The sequence below is a fragment of the Microcaecilia unicolor genome, chromosome 3 (assembly GCF_901765095.1).
Source record: "Microcaecilia unicolor chromosome 3, aMicUni1.1, whole genome shotgun sequence".
Taxonomy (NCBI): Eukaryota; Metazoa; Chordata; class Amphibia; order Gymnophiona; family Siphonopidae; genus Microcaecilia; species Microcaecilia unicolor.
The window spans coordinates 215,526,732-215,549,165 of NC_044033.1; the positions used below are offsets into that span (position 1 = coordinate 215,526,732).

Sequence of the window (22,434 nt, forward strand, 5' to 3'; positions counted from 1 at the left end):
TGTTGTGATCCTAGAGAGCTCCTAACATCACCTACCTATTGATTTCAGCAACCTGTATTAGAATGAGGGGATATACCTTACAGTCCCAATGCTATACTTGTAAAGGATTATATAAGAGTGATCGCAGACCTTTCTTAAGGAACAATAGCAAGATATACCTTATCAGGAATATAGTTGAGAAACATGACTGAAGTCCAGGTCCAGACTAGAAAGAGTGAGGACTCCAGACTATGCTCACATGATTTATGATGTGCTGTTGTAAAACCTCCCAGGGTAAACCATGCATTTTTTTGTATCCCTTTGCTGAATAAAGCTTTGTTTTGTGCTCTGAACCTGGCTCAGCTTGTTCTTACTGTTTTTTGAAGGGCTTCACCACGAGCCCAGAACTCCTAAACACCCCACTCACACTATACATTTTGAGTGAATTTGTTTTAGCAAGTGAAAAAAGATGCTGGATTGTACCATCAGATACAGGACAGATGCCTGGCTTCTTATCCCCAAAACTAGACTTATTGGATAGCTCCCAGTCATGAATGATTGGATGGGCAAGTCCTGGGTTTGACCTCCCCTCCCTCACTGTATTGGATTTGTAGTTCCCAATTCAGACATTGGAACTACAAATCCCATAAATGCTATGAGGGTAAACTAGGATTGGATGAGCCTTTTTCTGATGTCCTGGAGCTAGTTGGTGCCCCTACCAATGTTAAATAAGCAGGGGGACAAAATGTTTCCAGGCATACCTTATCCTTTTCATCCTGTGGTGTTTACCATGCCACTCAATAGCTTATCCCCTAGAGCAAGGGTTCTCAAACTAGTCCTTGAGACACATCCAGTCAGTCTCATTTTCAGGATATCCACAATGAATGTGCATGAGATATATCTGCATGAATTGCTTCCATTGTATGCAGATCTGTCTCATGCATATTCATTGTAGATATCCTAAAAACCTGATGGGCTAGTGTGTCTTGAGGACTGAGTTGAGAACCCCTCTTAAATGCAGATCTCTCCTGCACACTTGTGGATGGACTGGCTTGGTGTTAACTGAAAACCAGGGTTGTGATCACCATCCTAGAGCTATAGGTAGTGCCCATCCATTAACAAACCAAGTTCTTTTTTTTGTGTAATGTAAGGTCCAGTGACATGTCCTTCAGCTCTGCTGGAGACCTGATGAGCTGATACCCAAACATATGCATTTCTTGCCTGCAGAGCTTCTGAACTTCCTTCACTTTCTGGAAGTTGAGTTTCTGCCTCCAGTGCTGAGCAATCTCTTTAGAGTTTCCTGTGAAATGCATGAAACTTTTTTTCTTAGGAATAGTCCCATGAGTGATGTTGTGGACCCAGGACTCTAGGTTGGAGGACATATTGAGGCCCACATATTCATACAGGCTCTTGATGTTGGCCAATGGGTCTTTTACAAAGTCCTCAAAGCGGATCAACCGGTAGCGGTCTTTCAGGAATGGGGGAGGGTTCTGTGAGGCTGTGTGATAAATCTGCACCTGGCCTTTGCAGATCACTTGCATGACTGGTGTAGAATTGGTCATCGAGCTATGCCCTCTGCTTATAATGGCATCATCTGTTTCCAGCTCAAGGAAATATTGGCGGGAGGAGAGGATGGCCCGGGGGTCCCGTACTAAGTGGATGATCTTCAGGTTTAGAGAGGGGTCACTGAGGAGAGGATAGAGCACTTCTAGGTCCAAGAACCTCACTTCCTTTACTACTACATGGCTGTAGGACCTGCAGGCCTCCTCCATTTTCTCAAAAGGGTTTTTTGGGCAAGATCTGTTGCACTTTGGTCTATCAATGATATCAGAACGTTGCTGGGCCCCACAGGCAGGAGGAGAACAAAGAGCTCGGCTTTCATGCCACCCAAACAGCTCTGAGATGAATTGGGCTCTTGGCATGTAGGGAAGGAATGCCGACATGTTGCATGAGAAGATGGACCTCACTAGGTCCCGTAGGGGTGGGTGGAGCTGGTATGGATTCATCTTGGGCATGGTAAACCACACAGCCCTGGTGGGTTCCAGAAGGTAGAAGACTTCAGGATTCTGGTTAAAGAGCTGGCCCAGGAAGGAGGAGCCAGACCTCCAGCTTGAGAGGATGAGGAGATGGGTCTTTGTTGCTCTTCTGTTGTGGTCTTTTTCAGGGAGCCTGCAAGGTTTCCAGGTTAAGTAGCTCACAGTCAGCAGAACAGTTACACTCAGCAGGCACAACCTGAGCCGGAAGACAGGGAGCCTTCGAAACATTCCACCAGGAATCTGCAAATGAGAAAACTAATGAAAGTTATCCAGTTACCAGCTGGGAGTTTTCTCAAGCATTTTTAGCTCCTGAATGCTTTCTTGTGCTGGGGGCAACAGATCTCTGAGAAAATTACCTGAATACAGCTTTCAAACTGCTTCATATCACCTATCCTCGTGCAGCTCATAAGGATCACCTGTCCCCGTCCTATCCCTGCGAACGATCCCGGGACGTCTCCAATCTCGTCTCTATTCCCCTCCTTCCCCCCTCCTCCCTCCCCTTCTCATGCGCTTTGTGGAATGCCCACTCAGTCTGCAACAAACTGCCTCTCACCCACGATCTCTTTATCTCTCGCTCCCTTCAACTGCTCGCCCTAACCGAAACCTGGATCTCCCCAGAAGACTCTGCCTCAGTTGCAGCCCTCTGCCATGGAGGCTATCTCTTCTCCCACACGCCCCGCCCAGTTGGCCGCGGCGGAGGCGTTGGGCTACTACTCTCACCCTCCTGTAGTTTCCAACCCCTCCACCTTCCGCAGTCTCACTGCTTCTCATCCTTTGAAGCCCATTCCATCCGGCTATTCTACCCATTACCACTCAGAGTGGCAGTCATTTACCGCCCCCCTGATAAATCCTTCCCTTCCTTCCTTACCGACTTTGATGCTTGGCTCTCTGTCTTTCTTGACCCCTCATCTCCATTCCTCATTCTCAGAGACTTTAACGTACATGCTGATGACCTATCCGACCCCCATGCTTCTAAGTTCCTCACCCTAACATCCTCCTTCAACCTCCAGCTGTGCTCCACCACCCCTACTCACCGTGACGGCCATTGTCTTGACCTCGTCCTCTCCTCCTCTGGCTCACCCTCCAATTTCCACGTCTCAGCTCTTCCTCTCTCCGACCATCACCTGATCACATTCACACTTCTTCACCCCCCCTTCACCCTGTCCAACTTTAACCACCACCTCCAGGAACCTCCAGGCTATTGACCCCTCCACCTTATCATCTACTATCTCTAATCTCCTCCCCTCCATCACGTCCTCCGCAACTGTCGACAAAGCGGTCTCCGCTTACAATACCGCTCTCTCCTCTGCATTGGATACCCTCACACCATCAATCTCCCGTCCCACAAAACGCACCAATCCCCAGCCCTGGCTGACTCCTTGCGTCCGTTACCTTCGCTCCTGCACCCGATCCGCTGAGCGCCTCTGGAGGAAATCTCGTACCCTTTCAGACTTCCTCCACTACAAATTCATGCTATCCTCCCTCCACTCCTCCCTATTCCGTGCAAAACAGGACTATTACACCCAATTGACCAATTCTCTCAGCTCCAACCCTCGTCGTCTCTTCACCACCCTTAACTCCCTCCTAAAAGTGCCCCCCGCTCCTACTCCCCCTTCTCTCTCTCCTCAATCACTGGCCGACTATTTCCGCGACAAAGTGCAAAAGATCAACCTTGAGTTCACGACCAAACCACCACCTCCTCTTCACCCTTTAACCCTCTCCCTCATCCAACCTACCCAGGTCTCCTTCTCCTCCTTCCCTGAGATCACCGAGGATGAAACTTCCCGCCTTCTTTCCTCCTCGAAATGCACCACCTGTTCCTCTGATCCCATCCCCACCAACCTACTCAACACCATCTCCCATACTGTCACCCCCGCCATCTGTCGCATCCTCAACCTCTCTCTCTCCACTGCAACTGTCCCTGACACCTTCAAGCACGCCGTTGTCACACCTCTCCTCAAAAAACCTTCACTTGACCCTACCTGCCCCTCCAACTACCGCCCCATTTCTCTTTTACCTTTCCTTTCCAAAATACTTGAGCGCGCCGTTCATAGCCGCTGCCTTGATTTTCTCTCCTCTCACGCCATCCTCGATCCACTTCAATCCGGTTTTCGCCCTCTGCACTCGACTGAAACGGCACTCTCTAAAGTTTGCAATGACCTGCTCCTGGCCAAATCCAGAGGTCACTACTCCATCCTCATCCTCCTCGATCTTTCCGCCGCGTTTGACACTGTCAATCATGATTTACTTCTTGCCACGCTGTCCTCTTTTGGGTTCCAAGGCCCTGTCCTCTCCTGGTTCTCCTCTTATCTCTCCCACCGCACCTTCAGGGTACACTCCCATGGATCTTCCTCCACTCCCATCCCACTATCTGTTGGAGTTCCCCAGGGATCTGTCCTTGGACCCCTTCTCTTCTCAATCTACACCTCTTCCCTGGGCTCACTGATCTCGTCTCATGGTTTTCAGTATCATCTTTACGCTGATGACACCCAGCTATACCTCTCCACACCTGACATCACTGCGGAGACTCAGGCCAAGGTATCGGCCTGTTTATCCGACATTGCGGCATGGATGTCCAACCGCCACCTGAAGCTGAACATGTCCAAGACCGATATCCTTGTCTTTCCTCCTAAACCCACTTCTCCTCTTCCTCCACTCTCTATCTCTGTTGATAACACCCTCATCCTCCCCGTCCCATCTGCCCGCAACCTCGGAGTCACCTTCGACTCCTCCCTCTCCTTCTCTGCGCATATCCAACAGACTGCCAAGACCTGTCGCTTCTTCCTCCTCAATATCAGCAAAATTCGCCCTTTCCTCTCTGAGCATACCACCAGAACTCTCGTCCATGCTCTCATTACCTCTCACCTCGATTAATGCAACTTACTCCTCACCGGCCTCCCACTCGGCCATCTATCCCCCCTTCAATCCGTTCAGAACGCTGCTGCACGTCTTATATTCCGCCAAAACCGATATACTCATATCACCCCTCTCCTTAAATCACTTCATTGGCTTCCGATCAGATATCGCATACAATTCAAGCTCCTCCTCCTTACCTACAAATGCACTCAGTCTGCGGCTCCTCACTACCTCTCCACCCTCATCTCCCCCTATGTTCCCGCCCGCAACCTCCGCTCACAGGACAAAGCCCTTCTCTCAGTACCCTTCTCCACTACTGCCAACTCCAGGCTCCGCTCATTCTGCCTTGCCTCACCCTATGCCTGGAATAATCTTCCTTTACCCATACGCCATGCCCCCTCCCTACCCATATTCAAATCTCTGCTTAAAACTCACCTCTTCAATGCTGCCTTCGGCGCCTAACCGCTCAAGAAATATAAAATACCCCAATCTATCCACCCTATCAGATTAACTGTTCACTCGTCCTCTAGATTGTTCACTTGTCTTTAGTTTGTTCTCTTGTCTTTTAGATTGTAAGCTCTTTGAGCAGGGACTGTCCTTCTATGTTTGAATTGTACAGCGCTGCGTAACCCTAGTAGCGCTTTAGAAATGGTTGTTGTTGATCAAAAGCTGCTCTAGATTACTTTCTCATTTATACAGAGCTGATGTAAGGGGCCCTATACAATTCTTCAGCCTTGTGGATCCCTCTCCCATGTTCCTTTCCTGAGATCCTAGTAACTAAACACAATTGTGATCTCCTCCAACCATGACCCTGTGAAAACATATCATTGAACAAAATACGTTTGCCATTTTGCTTCACCTGTACATAATGGGATCATTTTGTAAAGCAATTTCCAAATGAAAAGCATATATGTGTTGCATGTAAGCATTCCTGGGAGCAGAGTGGGGTCTATTTGCGATGTACAGAATATGGACTATTCAATACAGGGCACTCAAAATTCGGTGCCAAAAAGTTGGCACTGAACAGTATTCTGGGATGGGCACCCTTTACAGAATAGTATGTAGTGTTGGGATCTGTGCTCAACTGGTGGTCCAAGAATTTACACCAACCGAAAATTATAGTGCGTAAGTTAGGTGCAGATCCCTGGTATTCTGTAATATTGCATGCATCTTTAGTGAAAGCCCCTGACCCCTCCATGCCCCCTTTTGAGTTGCGCACTAAAAGATTTACGCAGGGATCTTTACAGAATAGCCTGTAGTGAGATGTGCGCACATATCCAAATTGTTTCCAATTAGCACCAATAATTGATAACACCCAATTATTGGTGCTAATTGACTTGATATCAATTTACTTGTGTGCTTATCTCCTAATTGTATGCGCCACCCCATGGCTGCTTAAGCGCTGAATATCGACTTAAGCAGCTATGTGTTAGCCATCTCAAAAATTAACTGGATATTCAAAGCCAAAGCCCAGATAGAGCCTGGCTTTGAATATCTGGGAATAACTCTGTCGTGGTGAGGAAAATGCTCACTGCCGCCAGCTGAATATCAGGCCCTGATCTGTAAATCATAGCATTAAAAGGAAGACTATATGCCTTCCTGTATGGATTATGGACCACAGTTCTGGGTTGTGATTCCTGACCTTACTGTTCCGAGAAACAGCAAGAAGCTGGAAAATCACACAAGGCTAAAATGATGTAATCAGCGGAAACCTCTCCCTCAGCTGGTAACTTGCTCTTCTTATCACTTGCCCTATGGCTCAAGGAGAGGAGTGAACAGTGCTATCTTTCCTTGTTGTTGTCTGCTCCTGTGAACTGACCTGATCCTACTAATGCCTGGGGCTTCAACTAGAAGTTCTGTTGCCCCCTTTTCCTAAACATACAGGGTTAAGAAAGCCCTATAGCTCTCCTCTGAGACATTGTAATATGAGGGATATAGACCTAGGGGTTAGATTCTCTGTACTGTACATGGCACAATTGCTCCAGATTTCCTATGGGAGGGGTGAGTTTCTTGGTGTTAGATTTGTTGGGGATTGAGAGAGGGGAAAAGAGTGGTGGTGGAGCATATGGTGGCTCAAAAGAAGAGATGATTGCATTTTTTTGGATTTATTTGGATTTATTTACCGCCTTTATGAAGGAATTCATTCAAGGCAGTGTACAGTAAGAATAAATCAATTGTGAGCAATAGTTACAGCAGTAAAAATATTCAAATAATACATAGTATGGCATAGTATACTATACTACTTACAATGTCAACGCAATATGTAACAGAACATTTTAATGATTGTGTGATAGCAGTGCAGGCCTAAGAGCCAAAGATCCTGCTGCATTTTGTAGTTGATACAGATGTTGACTGCTGTTGACCACATAATGAGGGACAACACCCCTTCCCGATTTTCTTGATATGATACAGGAGCATTTGGCATTACCTTCTCCCAAGTCATAGCAGGTTAAATGACAACCCAAGACCACAAGGAGCTGCCATGGGATTTGAACTTGGGCCTCCTGGTTTCTAGCCTGCTGCTCTAACCATTAGGCTACTCCTCTGCACCTGGGGTAGATGGTGTGGGTTATAATGGAGAGGGGAGGGGGAACAAAAATAAAAATTTGACAGAATCATTGATGTTAGTTGGAAGGTTGTTGTCTGTATCTTTCTAGTTTCTGTTGTGACGGTATTAATTTAGATTTTGTTCACAATCTAATTTTTGTACCTGAGGCAATGGAGGGTTAAGTGACATGCCTAAAATCACAAAGATTAGCAGTGGCATTTGAACCAGGCACCCCTGGATGTCAAACCTAACCATAGGGTTACTCCTCCCATCCAGCTAGATTGAGTATATTGTGTGCTGTGGTTGTTGAGTTTGCAATAAAGGCAGTTGAACATAACTCCCTTTTCTTACCTTAGGTCAGGGGTGAGCAACCATGGTCCTTGAGATCCACAACCCAGTTAGGTTTTGAAGATTGCCACAATGAATATACTTGAGATCTATTTGCATACAATGGAAGCAGTAAATGCAAATATTTTGGAAATCTTTAAAACCTGACTGGGTTGTGACCCTCAAGGACCATGGTTGCCCACCCCGGCCCTAGGTTCAGGTAACATCCACCCTCCCCGTGCCTCAAAAAAAATTTCCAGAATTTGGCAAAAAATCACCACCATAATACACATGTGAGCAAAAGTTATTAGAAACTGAATCACCCTCTCAGCCTTAAAGATGTTTTAGCCAGGATGTGGGTTGAAGCTCAGTGGAAAATCAGTGTGTGAGGGAGGCTTTTGGTCACACCTGCATACCTCAACTATTGGCCTGACCCAGTCCAAGTGTAGTTACACTGGACTCTCCAGCCATGACTCACAAACGTATAATGCAAATTACAAAGTACATCCAACTGAAGCAAAACATTGCACAGTTGTCTCCCCATCCTTGTTCTGCTTTGACTGCTGGCCAAGTATGTCGGAACCTCACTTGCTGGAGAAGATGACCAATTTAGTAGGTTATTGTTAATCAGGTGCCAGAGTGTTTTGGTATGGGCCCATCCCAGGTTGCAGGAACTCGAGAGTCTTAAGTTTCTCCATCGGCAATTTGTGCTGAAGATGCCTCACCTGATGAGTCACAATAGTGTGCTAGACTAGCAGATAAACAACTGGCCCATGCAGTCTGCCTTGTGGTTTCCATCTGTACTGCTTTCAGCTAAACATATATCCCAGATTTGGCTGTTACTATTGAAAAGCAGTTAATAATCTCCAAGAAATGCAAGCACAGAAACCAGAAGTTACCTGCTTCTCCACCTACCGAACTACAGAAACATAACGTATAAAACCATGTACACAGCAGGATTTACCTACCTGGGCGCCAAATGGTGGAACTCGATACCGAAAGCCATAAGAAGTATCACCAACTATCTACAGTTTAGAGAAGAATTGAAAACCTACCTCTTCAAAAATTTCTACAGCTAACCACACCAGCGATCGATGACCTCCCTACGCAATAAATGTAACACGCTAATGTAATCTCACCAAATGTAAACTGTAAGCCACTTTGAACTGAAACCTCATTTTGGATAACAGTGGGGTACAAGAATGCATAAATAAATACATTTTGAACTAAATTCTATGAATAGTGCTTAAAAACTTGGCAACGAAAAAAAATAGTGTTTAGAGCTATTGTTAGACGCTATCCATAGAACAACTTTTAGCGCTGGGAATCATAACCACATTCTAAATTAAGCATGGATCCCCTTTATTCTATAACAACACATGCAAATTAAAGGCTGTAATGCTGCATTTAGAGCTATTCTCAGGAAGAATGGCATGCCTAATCTGCTCATGACCCTCCCATGGCCACATCATTTTTGGTCCTACTTGTAAAACTTGGCACCTAAATTTATATGTGTAAGTTCTAATTGAAGCCAATTAGAACTAATAATTGTTATGGCCAAATTAGCGGTGCTAATTAGCTCATTCAATTAAATTGCAAGCGTACCCAAATTTGCATTCTCTTTTTTTTTTTTAATAGAATTTGGGAGTTTATAAATAAATATCAGCTGAAGAAGCTTTATACTCTGCAGGTATTTTCTTGTTTTCTGTCCATGTTCTGTACCATTCTGGATAGGTGAGCATACAAGTTTCCTGGCCTTATGGGTACCAAGATCAAGTACAGTAAAATAATGTACAGTCTTCCCTCCCTCCAGCCCATGTTGGTTCAGCTACTTTTTAATTGAAAAAATGTGAGTGTTGCCCTCCTGGGGCAGACCAAAGGTCCATATAGCCCAGTATCCTGTTTACAACAGTGGCAAGTTCAGGTCAACTTTGCTGCCTTTTGCTTGGCTGTTTCCTTCTACTTAGAGATTTGCACGGGGACAGAAATTTCACCCATCCCCAATGGAATCTAACCCATATCCACACGTATCTGCTCCTTTCCATCCCCATTTGTTCCCACAATTAATCTCCTCCATCCCCACCCATACCTGCAGGAGTCAATGCTATTGACTTGCTCGCAACCCTCTGTTTCCTCCCAACCCCAACAGCCTCCTGTGAGTTTTTGGATGGTAGTCACTGTTCAACTAATGAGTGTTTCAAGCCTCAGTCTGGTGTTCTAGCTGCCTCTCGGGGCATTCCAAGCCTCATTCTGGTGTTCCAACTGCCTCTCTTCATACACTTCAAACCTCATTCTGAAGTTACCAGAGATTTTGACTACACTCCTGCAGGAATTCCACAGCAACTTCTATCCCCGTGGGAATCTCACAACTTCTATACCCATGAGATTTCCACATTCCCATGCAGCTCTCTACTTCATATTGGGCACCTTTGGTTCCCCCTCTCTTATGCTCCTTATGCATAGTCACTAATGGAAACACTCTCTGCCTAGTGTATATACCTTATGCTACATCTGACTTGTTTAAGCCACTTCTGTACACCAGGCAACCTGAAGCCAGTTGTAGAAGTCCTAAGGCTAGATTGAAGCTATTTCTGATGTCTCTTCCCCTGAAGAATTTTGACATTTAGTATTAAAAATTGTATACTCACATATCCTGGTTGTTATTGCCTTCCTCTTTTTTTGGGTGTTATTGACTTCTATTATAGTGGGCAGAAGGAGAAGAGAAATATTTACCATGTGATAATGTCATCACTACAGAGCCACAGTGTCTATCATCTAACCACCAAGGAGCCTGTAAGTGTTTACCAACCAATGGATTCTTCATCACAGTTAACATCTGCTTAAGTGAACTGTTCAAAGCCAACCCCTCACCACACTGGTGAGTGGTTTGAGTAACAAGGTGAATAAGAAGAAGCTGTTTATAATTTCTGTGCTTGATTGGAGGACAGGACAAAGCTATTGTAAATAGTTGGCCATCTGTGTTGAAATGGTTGAATCTCAACCCTCATCAGTGGAAGGACAGTAAAGGTTCTGATTTTCAGCAAAAGAACAGGTGTGGTCTCCATCATTGTGTGACATCTGATGCAGAGCTTGCTTGGTCTTCTAGGTATATCCTAGTCCTGCCTTGGTCCCAACACATAATGTGCATCTGTGTTGTCCACCTATCCTATGCATAGTCGAGACCGCTGTCTAGGCCACCTTACCAAGGGGGTTACATGTACCTACAGCTTTTCTCACCACTCCCTCCCCAACAGGTCAATATGTTGGAAAAGGGTTTGCAAGGGGATAATTGTAGAATGCATTTATAAGCTTTTATTAAAGAGGAAGTTTCAGAGTTAAAGTCTCAGGTTGAGGTGGTATTGGCAAGAGAATTAACATCACTGAGTGGCTATTGCTTCTGGGTATATATATATATATATATATATATTTATTTATTTATTTATTTATGTAAGTGATCCTCTGGAACCCTCTATCCCATTATGCTTCTCTGGCTTGGGACCATACTGTCTGAGTAGTGAGGAAGTGTAAACAATGTTGTTACAGCATCCCCCACTGCACTTAAAATGTTTATGCCTTTGTCTTTATAAGCCAGTAACTCCTGTAGTGGTTAGGCAGTGAGTTTTCTAGCAAAACAAAGCTGCCAGTAGGTATTCAAATGCCAGGTCATCTTTCAGGGGTGAGGTGATCACCGAGGGTTCCGCCCCACAAAAGCCAGGCCCCCTGCAGCTAGCCACAGAATCTATGAAAGGCAGAATTGGTGTGCAGAGCTTGGGATCTTTCGTTAATACTTGGGGGGACCATAGGTCAATTTTAGCAAGCAATGGAAAAGGTGCAAGTACTCTATACTCCTGAGTACCCCCTGGAAAAAAGCCCTGCTGTTGTACTTTACGCTCACCTTTTTCTCTGTAATCTAATTTTGCTTACAGGGTTTTGGAGTGGAAGAAGGTTTATTTCTACTGCCTTCCCTTCCTGTCTGAAGGTGAAACAGGAGATTTCTAAGATAATACCCACTGCTCAGGGAGCATGGAGGAGAGAATCAAAAGACTTGAAGATGCTACCCAAAGAGTTGCTGAAGTAGAGGACACTCCACGAGATATTGCTGAGGAGACTTGAAGACTCAGCAAAAAGAGGCAAGGAGTATTGTAGAGGATAAAGCATTGGATTCTTGGGGGGGGGGGGGGGTTCCATTCCCATAAAATTCCTTGGTTACCCAGGACTTGGGAATTACTGAAGAGAATACAGAGGAGACATTATACAAAGATATCAGAGACTCGTAGCCCAAAGCTACCTAGGAATCAGGAAAGTCCAAGGGGGCCACTAAGGAACTGGCCTTCTGTCATTCTTATCGTGGCTGTTGATACCTTGCTCTCCCTCTCATGAGCTTAGATCCTTCCAACAAAACCATCTAGTAATTCCAGCCTTCAGACATTAGATTAGATAGTATTCAGTGTCACTGGTCCTACCCTCTTGAATGTTCTCTCATCTTCCTTATGCTCAGAGACCTCCTTCAAGAAATTTAAGACTGGTTTAAAAAGCTATATTTTCTGTGATGCTCTTGTTTAGCAAGTCTCATACAGTCTTGTTTCCCTACCCTGGGCTTGAATGGCTGCCTGCTGTAGGTACTCTTGGTCTGTGGGCAGGCTCTGGCATGTACAGCTATGCTTCCTCTCATTGCTATCCTATTTTAAGCTTGTAATTGATTTGGTTTCCTTCTTATTTTAAATCTATCTTTTAAAAAATCTATTGTGACCCGTTATTGGGTGGTGTGTGAAACACTGAATAAACTTGGAACTTGAAAAGTTGAAGAAAAGGGATCATAGACACAGAGTTTCTTCTGTTCTAATGTTTGGAACTGGAAAAACCTGTTCAGCTAGAAAATAACTCTTCACAATTGTAATTGTTTCAGTAAAGTGTTAGCACACCAAAGATTTGGAGCAGAGTGGATTATTGAGAGACTGTAGTCCTTGGGGTTTGAAGGGAAATCCATGCTCCCCTTTAAAATCCATGCCAGGTTTTGTCGAGAGAATCAATATAGGGAACTTGTGTTTTTGCTTTGTATCCATGGCCTTGAGCCTCACTCAGGGACAAGTGCTAAAACCGGTCATTTCTTTCTCTGTAACATCACCAAAATGTGTCCATTCCTTTCTGAACACAGTACCACCTCATGCTTAGATTACTGCAACTTGCTTCTCACATGTCTCCCACTAAACTCTCTCTCCCCTCTCCAATATGTTCAAAATTCTGCTACACGATTTATATTCTATCATTGTAACTACACTCACATTAGCCCTCTCCTCAAGTCACTTCATTGGCTCCCTATCCATTTCCGCATACAGTTCAAACTCCTCTTATTGACTTACAAGTGGATTCATTTTGTAGCTCCTCAGTATACAATACACGGAAATCTTCTGCATAGTGTGCGCAGGCAGCCAAAAAAAAGCAAACAGGATGCTAGGAAAAAAGATGGTAAATAAGACAAAGAATATCAAAATGCCTTTGTATTGCTCCATGGTGTGACCTCACCTTGCGTGTTACATTCAGTTCTGCTTGCTGTATCAAAGTTGTTAAATCGCAAGAGGATTGTGAAAAATTACAAGAAGACCTTACGAGTCTGGAAAACTGGGCATCCAAATGGCAGATGATGTTTAATATGAGCAAGTGCAAAGTGGTGCATATGGGAAAAAGAAATCAACCAGGAAAGGGATCTAGGTGTCATCATTGATGATAAATTGAAATCCTCTGCTCAGTGTGCGTTGGCGGCTAAGAAAGCAAACAGAATGTTAAGTATTATTAGGAAAGGACTGGAAAACAAAAATGAGGATGTTATAATGCCTTTGTATCACTCCATGATACGACCACACCTCAAATATTGTGTGCAATTCCGGTCATCGCATCTCAAAAAAGATATAGTGGAATTAGAAAAGGTACAGAGAAGGGCAATGAAAATGATAAAGGGGATGGGGCGAGTTCCCTATGAGGAATGGCTAAAGCAGCTAGGGCTCTTCAGCTTGGAGAAAAGATGGCTGAGGGGACATATGACAGAGGTTTGTAAAATAATGAGTGGAGTGGAACGGGTAGATGTGAATCACTTGTTTACTCTTTCCAAAAATACTAGGAGTAGGGGGCATGCAATGAAGCTACAAAGTAGCACATTTAAAACAAATCGGAGAAAACATTTCTTCACTCAACGTGTAGTTAAATTCTGGAATTCACTGCCAGAGAATGTAGTAAAAGCAGTTAGCTTAGCAGGGTTTAAAAAAAGGTTGGATACCTTCCTAAAAGAAAAGTCCATAAGCCAAATGGACTTGGGGAAAATCCACTGCTTATTTCTAGGATAAGCAGCACAAAATGTATTGTACTGTTTTGAGATCTTGCCAGGAACTTGTAACCTGGATTGACCACTGTTGGAAACAGGATGCTGGGCTTGATGGACCCTTGCTCTGTCTCAGTATAGCAATATTTATGTTCTTATGTTCTGTAAAAAGACATAGAATAATTAGAAAAGGTTCAAAGAAGAGTGACCAAAACAATAAAGAGGATGGAACTCCTCTCATATGAGGAAAGGCTAAAGAGGATAGGGCTCTTCAGCTTGGAAAAGAGATGGCTAAGGGGGGATATGATTGAGTGGCGTACTCAAAAATCCTGAGTGATGTAAAACGAGTAGAAGTGAATCGATGTGTTACTCTTTAAATATACAAACACTAGGGGACACTCAATGAAATTACATAGAAATAATTTTAAAACAAATAGGGGGAAGTATTTGTTCACTCAACAAATAGTTAAAGTTCTGGAACTTGTTGCCGGAGGATTTGGTAACAGCGGTTAGTATATCTGGGTTTAAAAAAGGTTTGGATAATTTACTGGAGGAAAGTACATAGTCTGCTATTGAGGTAGACATGGGGGAAGCCACTGTTTGCCTTGGGATTGGTAGCATAGAGTGTTCCTACTGTTTGGGTTTCTGCCAGGTACTTGTGACCTAGATTGACCACTGTTGGAAATAGGATACTGGGCTAGATGGACCATTGGTCTGACCTATTCATATGTTTAATAGCCTTCATGTGGTAATGTGGTAAAATATGTCCTTCCCCCGTTTTGACTAGCCAACCAGGGAATGCCTAATAGCTCCACTTGCCTCACTGGAAGTTCTATCATTTTTGATTATTTTTTAATTGTTTATTATGATTATATTATTTTATTACTTTTTTTTATTTTATGTTCTCTGGGTACATAGAGAGGGGAAGGTCCAGTAGGGAGAAGGAGGTGATGATACCTCTGTATATCTCTCTGGTGAGACCTCATTTAGAGTACTGTGTACAATTCTGGATACCACATCTTCAAAAAGATATAAAGAGTCAGTCCAAGGATGGCTACTAAAATAGTCAGTGGTCTTCGTCATAAAGCATATGGGGACAGATTTGAAGATCTCTATATGTATGTTTTGGAAGAAAGGTGGGAGAGGGAAGATATGATAGAAACATTTAAATACATACATGGCATAAATGCACAGGAGGTGAGTCTCAGTTGAAAGGAAGCTCTGGAATGAGGAGGCATAGGGTGAAGGTGAAAGGTGATAGACTTTGGAGTAACCTGAGGATATGCTTTTTCACAGAAAGTATGGTGAATACATGGAACAGCCTCCCGGTGGAGGTGGTGGAGACAAAAACTATCTGAATTCAAGAAAGCTTGGGACAGGTACATAGAATCTCTAGGGGAGAGGAAGGGATAGTAAATGGCATGGATGAACAGACTGGATAGGCCATATGGTCATTATCTGCCAGATTATAAATATATTGTATTATAAATTTCTTTCTTTCTAATTAGATAAGTTAGTGCTGAGCCCCTAGATCAATCTAGGATTGAAAATGGAAAAGATATGTTGTGTTGTTCAGAATCGTATCGTTTCATTTTATATAAATCGATTCATTATAGCATATGGTGTAGTTTTTCAACACATGCACTTCATTACTAGTGTGTTGAAAGAGTTTGGCAGACACTAAAAGAGCACAGCGTGAATCAAACATTTTTTTCCATCGTTTTGGATGGGAAATGATTCAACTCAGCGTTAATGTTTTCACATAGTTTCATCAAGGGATGTCGTTATTTTTAACAATGTGGCATCACAGGAGCCAACTTTTCAAAATTATTGGGGGTGCTAAGCCCAATGAAAATAACCCCTCCTTGGACCCATACAAGGAATTTTCTCAATATTGGGGGTGCTCAAGCACCCACAGCACCCACAGAGTCGGCTCCAATGTGTGGCATTCAAGGCTACTGGAAGAGAATCAAATGGGCAAGCAATCAGAGAGGATGGAGGAGAGAGAATCGATGGGAATATTTTTAGGAATTTGGTTTGGAGCATTTTCACAAATTTGCTTCTGACTGTTGAATAGGATAACATATTCAATATGCTTCAGACTTGATGGAAAAATGTTGTTATTTTTGGACTGAACCATTATTTATTTATTGCATTTGTATCCCACATTTTCCCACCTATTTGCAGGCTCAATGTGGCTTACAATGTTCTGTCCTGGCTATTGCCATGGCTGAATAGAAATACAATTAATAATGACACAAGAATATGAGTAACATAGTGGAATAAAATGTTAGGTATAACAAGATCGGTAATGAAATAACAATTAAAAACAGTAATGTACTAAAGTTCAGGTGATGGGTCATTGCAAACCAATTCGTGGACTTCTGTTAAGCTCTGGATGTAGGATGGCTGTGATGTGTTGATTGGGGCAACATACAAAACTAAACCACAGGAGACTTGATATTACTTGATTTATTCAATATACTGTTGGGAGTTCCTCATATGTTATTATCGTATGTATTTTGTGATTGTTTTATGCTTATATATATTTTATATTGCATGTTCTGTGCTGATTCATTGTATTAGATTTATGTACCAATTTACCAAATAAAATCTTTAATATGTATTTTAAGACTCACTGTATACAAGCTCTATGGTTAATAGAAATGTTTATTTAAAAAAAATGGGCAATTGGAGACACCTGATGGGGGAGGGGGGGATTGAACTATGTGTGTCTGAATCTGTTTGTTTCTCTGCACTAAGCTGAGTTCTTACTCATGCCCAGTCTTGCTACAGCAATAGAAAAGATGAATGAAGAGACTTACTTTTTTCCAGGATGGATGAATGGGCTGTAGCAACATTCGTGTCAGACTGAAGACAGTTTCTCCCTGCCCATACCTTCCACAGAAGCACAGCTGGAGAACGGAATCTGGTCTCTTGCCCTGAAAGGCATACAGCACCTCTTCCTGGGCAGAAGCCCTTTAAACATTGAGAGCTGCATTCTCAACAGTTGACTTCCAGGAAGAACTGGTAGTTTTTGTGCAGGGTGACACCTTCATTCCTACACCTACCCGGCTACAAGACCAACCCAGAATTGCATATTCCTTAAAAAGCAATGATAACTTGCAACACACATTAAATCTGCCTCATCTTCACACACCTGGCTGCTGTGTACATTTTCACATATTCACTAGTGTATCTGCATATATCCACTCAGTTATGCACAATTTGATATACACTCACAAATCTGTATCCTTCTTCTCAAACTTACAAACCTATACATGCTGTCACACACCTATGTGCAGTAGAGAGACTTGTTGGACAGCATTTTTGAAAATCATCTGCAGTATTTTCAGCCCCTGTCAACTCTACATCTCCTCTAAAATCTTCAGCCCCCTTTTATTTGACATATTGCCAGAGGCTTTTCAAATCCTTCCCAAGGGATGGAGAGGGAAAGGTGGCTTTCAGGTTTCTGACTTTTCCAAATCAAGCTGGCATGTAAAGCACATTTTCTATTTCAGTGCATTTATTGTTTGACAAAGAGAAGCATTGTCTAAAAGCAGGAGTTGGTTTTCAGTGAAAATGGAAACCGAAGCCGGCCATCTCAAATCCGGCCAAATCCAAGGCATTTGGTCATGGGAGGGGCCAGGATTCGTAGTACACTGGTCCCCTCACATACCAGGACACCAACCGGGCACCCTAGGGGGCACTTCTAAAAAGTAAAAAAAAAAAAAAATTGAAATAGCTCCCAGGTGCATAGCTCCCTTACCTTGGGTGCTGAGCCCCCCAAATCCCCCAGAGAACTGAAAAACAGCCAAACACAATCCAAAGGGTTGTGTGGAATGAATGTAAAGAAATGAGGAAAGTGGGAAATACCTTCAGAAACCAAGGCTTCTGCCAAGGTCTAATCAACAAGACACTATTATCTATAAAAGACTTTGTGCCCGTGATCAAGTTTTTTTCATGGGGTAAATATTCCCTACTCCACTCATTCAAAAATGCCCATATAGGAGCATCATGCAAAATTGTCCATAATAGAGCACAATTTTTTCTACAAAAAAGCCCATAGTAGAGCACAAATATTAAAGATAACTGAGCAACAAATATTGTTCAAGCTACAGCATGGCATGCATCAACTTAGCTTAATAAATGCTGGCATGACAACCCCACAATTCAACTGTTGTTTTTCAACGGGGCCTGATTCATTTCACCCTTAACAGGTCTTCATCAGGAACCACTCAGTTGGATCATACTGACTGGGGTATCGGTCTCAAGCTGACTAAACTTCTCTTACAACCGTTGTAAGAGAAGTTTAGTCAGCTTGAGACCCTGGGGAGAGAGAGGCAAAGACCTTGGAGTCTTTTGGGAAGAAATTCTTTCTGAATGCAATGCTTATGTCCTGAATAGCATTGTAACTGCTGTTTATGAGAATGTACTTGCAGAACATTGTGCGCAGTGTAGCAGAGATCGCTGATATTATCGGGGAAAGCTGATGTACTCTGTGAGCTAGTAGCCAAAGTAAAAGAGTGTGGAAAATACATGGTCTGGGTGATCTATAATATTTTTGATACAACATTGAAAACCTCCATGATGAGGAGATTGGTGCCTGTGCCTCAAGCCAGAAATGCAGCAGAAGCCTGCTGACATGTCCTACTATGGAGAGAATCTCTTCAGAGATAACGTACAGAAAGCTGCTACCTTCATCAGATGGCACTCAGACACTCTAGACCCTCTCCAAGCCCACTTCTGACCTGATCTTCTCTTCTAGGAGTTTTTATAGCAGAAGGCACTGGAGGTCCTACTACTTTCACAGGCATAGATATCCTCTTTCCTCTTGCACCTCCCAAAAAAGGACCTCACTCTTACACAAGACAGCCAAAGGTCCAGAAGCCCCAGTAGCCCCACAGTCAAAGCCAGGAATGGGGTTTTGACTGGCACCCATCAGAGTTCCGGCATAGTAACATAGTAGATGACGGCAGAAAAAGACCTGCATGGTCCATCCAGTCTGCCCAACAAGATAAACTCATATGTGCTACTTTTTGTGTATACCTTTCCTTGATTTGTACCTGTCCTTTTCAGGGCACAGACCGTATAAGTCTGCCCAGCACTATCCGCGCCTCCCAACCACCAGCCCCGCATCCCACCACTGGCTCTGGCACAGACTGTATAAGTCTGCCCAGCACTATCCCCGCCTCCTTCCACTGGCTCTGCCACCCAATCTCGGCTAAGCTCCTTAGGATCCATTCCTTCTGAACAGGATTCCTTTATGTTTGTCCCACGCGTGTTTGAATTCTGTTACCGTTTTCATTTCCACCACGTCCCGCGGGAGTGCATTCCAAGCATCCACTAATCTCTCTGTGAAAAAATACTTCCTGACATTTTTCTTGAGTCTGCCCCCTTCAATCTCATTTCATGTCCTCTTGTTCTACCTCCTTCGCATCTCCAGAAAAGGTTCATTTGCGGATTAATACTTTTCAAATATTTGAACGTCTGTATCATATCACCCCTGTTTTTCCTTTCTTCCAGAGTATACATATTCAGGTCATCAAGTCTCTCCTCATACGTCTTGTAACGCAAATCCCTTACCATTCTCGTAGCTTTTCTTTGCACCGCTTCAATTCTTTTTACATCCTTCCCAAGGTATGGCCTCCAAAACTGAACACAATACTTTAGGTGGGGCCTCACCAACGACTTATACAGGGGCATCAACACCCCCTTTCTTCTGCCGGTCACACCTCTCTCTATACAGCCTAACAACCTGCTAGCTACGGCCACCGCCTTGTCACACTGTTTCGTCGATTTCAGATCCTCAGATACTATCACCCCAAGATCCCTCTCCCCGTCCATACCTATCAGATTCTCCCCGCCTAACACATACGTCTCCCGAGGATTTCTATTCCCTAAGTGCATCACTTTGCATTTCTTCGCATTGAATTTTAATTGCCAAACCTCAGACCATTCTTCTAGCTTCCTCAGATCCTTTTTCATGTTTTCCACTCCCTCCCGGGTGTCCACTCTGTTACAGATCTTAGTGTCATCCGCAAACTTTACCTTCTAACCCTTTGGCAATGTCACTCACAAATATATTGAACAGAATCGGTCCCAGCACCGATCCTTGAGGCACTCCATTACTCACCTTCCCCTCCTCCGAGCGAATTCCATTCACCACCACCCTCTGGCTTCTGTCCGTCAACCAGTTCCTAATCCAGTTCACCACTTCGGGTCCTATCTTCAGCCCATCCAGTTTATTTAAGAGCCTCCTGTGGGGAACCGTGTCAAAAGCTTTGCTGAAATCTAAGTAGATTACGTCTATAGCTCATCCCTGATTCAATTCTCCTGTCACCCAATCAAAGAATTCAATGAGATTCGTTTGGCACGATTTCCCTTTGGTAAAACCATGTTGTCTCGGATCTTGCAACTTATTGGCTTCCAGGAAATTCACTATCCTTTCCTTCAGCATCGCTTCCATTACTTTTCCAATAATCGAAGTGAGGCTTACCGGCCTGTAGTTTCCAGCTTCTTCCCTATCACCACTCTTGTGAAGAGGGACCACCTCCGCCGTTCTCCAATCCCTCGGAACCTCTCCCGTCTGCAAGGATATATTAAACAAATCTTTAAGCGGACCTACCAGAACCTCTCTGAGCTCCCTCAATATCCTGGGTGTCCCATGGCTTTGTCCACCTTTAGCTTTTCAAGCTGTTCATACACACTCTCTTCCGTGAACGGTGCTCTATCCACTTCAATCTCATTTGTACTTTTTGCAGTCCATTGCAGTCCTTCTCCAGGATTTTCTTCTGTGAAAACAGAACAAAAGTATCTATTTAGCAAATTTGCTTTTTCTTCTTCATCATGGAAGAAGAGCAGGACAGAAAGTCAACCATTGAGATCAAGGACTTTGAACTCTGTTTAACTTTGCTCTAGAAGGCCTTTATTTTTGGACCACGCTATGCCTTTTATTTTTACACCTTTTCACATCTATTGTTTGAGGGGAGGAAGGTCACAAATTAAAGGAAGTTTTTATTAACATTGGCCTCTGAGACTTTTTCCTTGCTCTAACAGTGATGGTTTATCCAGCTGAGGCCTTGAGAGCAATCTCCCCTAATCCACCAGGATTATGCACCCTAGCCAACCCTTCAGCCTTGCATCCCCATTATCCTTTAGGCCTCTTTTTCGCCCCCCCCCCCCCCAATAACCATGCTCACCCCTATACAGGGCTTTTTTTGAGGGGGTACTTGGGGGTACTGTCAGGTCCCTTCCAGAATAAGTTGGGTAAATGGGCTAATTGAAAACGTCAAAAAATTAAATAAAAACTGGCTCCTATATCAACCATATGAAAACATTTTTAGGGGTCTAATTACTATTATGAAATATAGAGCTAAATAAAGTGGAGAAAAAAGACCTAGGTTTAACACTCAGCTCCATAATACAGCAGGTGCGAGATACACATCATCATGGGTCAATCAAAAAACTCCACATCAAAATATCAAACTGCTCTGCTTACAGGAGTAAACAATGAATACTTAGTATATTGTACACCGCTTAAATCCATTTGCTTGGTATATGCGGTCTAAAAAGTCTCAATAAACATATTTAAACAAGTCCCTTATAAAGCAGAAAATACATAGATATTCTCTGCTATCATTTTATATTCAATTGTCCAAAAAGACACTTATCTTTAGGGCTATTTAATCTACAGTCAGCACCATCCATCTATTTATTTATTTATTTATTTATTTATTTTACCGCCTTTTCTAAGGAATTCACTCAAGGCGAATACAGTAAGAAAAGATCAAACATGAGCAATAGGCAATTACAGCAGTAAACATATTCAAATAATACAATGATTGGCTTGGAGGGGCATAATCGAACGTGAACGCCTATCTCCATGGGCGTCTATGTCTGAAAACGGGTACGTGAAGAGGCAGGACAGACCGTATTTTCAAAAAAATGGACGTTTTTCAGCTGGGCGTTTGTTTTTTTTAGCGATATTGGAAACTAAAAACGCCCAGCTCAAAAACGTCCTAATCCGAGCCAATTGGTCGTGGAAGGGGCCACGATTCGTAGTACACTCGCCCCCCTGACATGCCAGGACACCAACTGGGCACCCTAGAGGTCAGTGCGGTGGACTTCAGACAACACTCCCACATGCATAGCTCCCTTACCACGGGTGCTGAGCACCCAACCCCCCCCTCCCCCAAAACCCACTACCCACAAATGTACAACACTACCATAGCTCTTAGGGGTGAAGGGGGCACCTACATGTGGGTACAATGGGTTTTGCAGGCCTCCCATTTATCAGCACAAGTGTTACAGGTAGGGGGGGGATGGGCCTGGGTCCGCCTGGCTGAAGTGCACTGCGGTACCCACTAAAAGTG

The 22,434-nt window shown here is 43.6% G+C and overlaps 1 protein-coding gene across 1 annotated transcript; it reads right to left on the reverse strand.

The window, feature by feature from the left end:
* Nucleotides 1-1,021: 1,021 nt before the first annotated feature.
* LOC115464968 (carbohydrate sulfotransferase 6-like) lies at nucleotides 1,022-17,052 on the reverse strand. The gene is made up of 2 exons (XM_030195360.1): nucleotides 16,885-17,052; nucleotides 1,022-2,255 (listed from the first exon to the last, which is right to left on the reverse strand). The coding sequence occupies exons 1-2, from the start codon at nucleotides 16,918-16,920 to the stop codon at nucleotides 1,095-1,097; spliced, it is 1,197 nt and encodes a 398-aa protein (XP_030051220.1). The 5' UTR covers nucleotides 16,921-17,052; the 3' UTR covers nucleotides 1,022-1,094.
* Between the last annotated feature and the right edge of the window lie 5,382 nt (nucleotides 17,053-22,434).

Excerpts from the sequence above, each read along its gene's own strand:
- LOC115464968 (XM_030195360.1), bottom strand. The coding sequence starts at position 16,920 with ATGTTGCTACAGCCCATTCATCCATCCTGGAAAAAA. Across the intron at positions 2,256-16,884 it reads TTCATCCATCCTGGAAAAAA|ATTCCTGGTGGAATGTTTCG; the intron begins GTAAGTCTCTTC and ends TCTCATTTGCAG.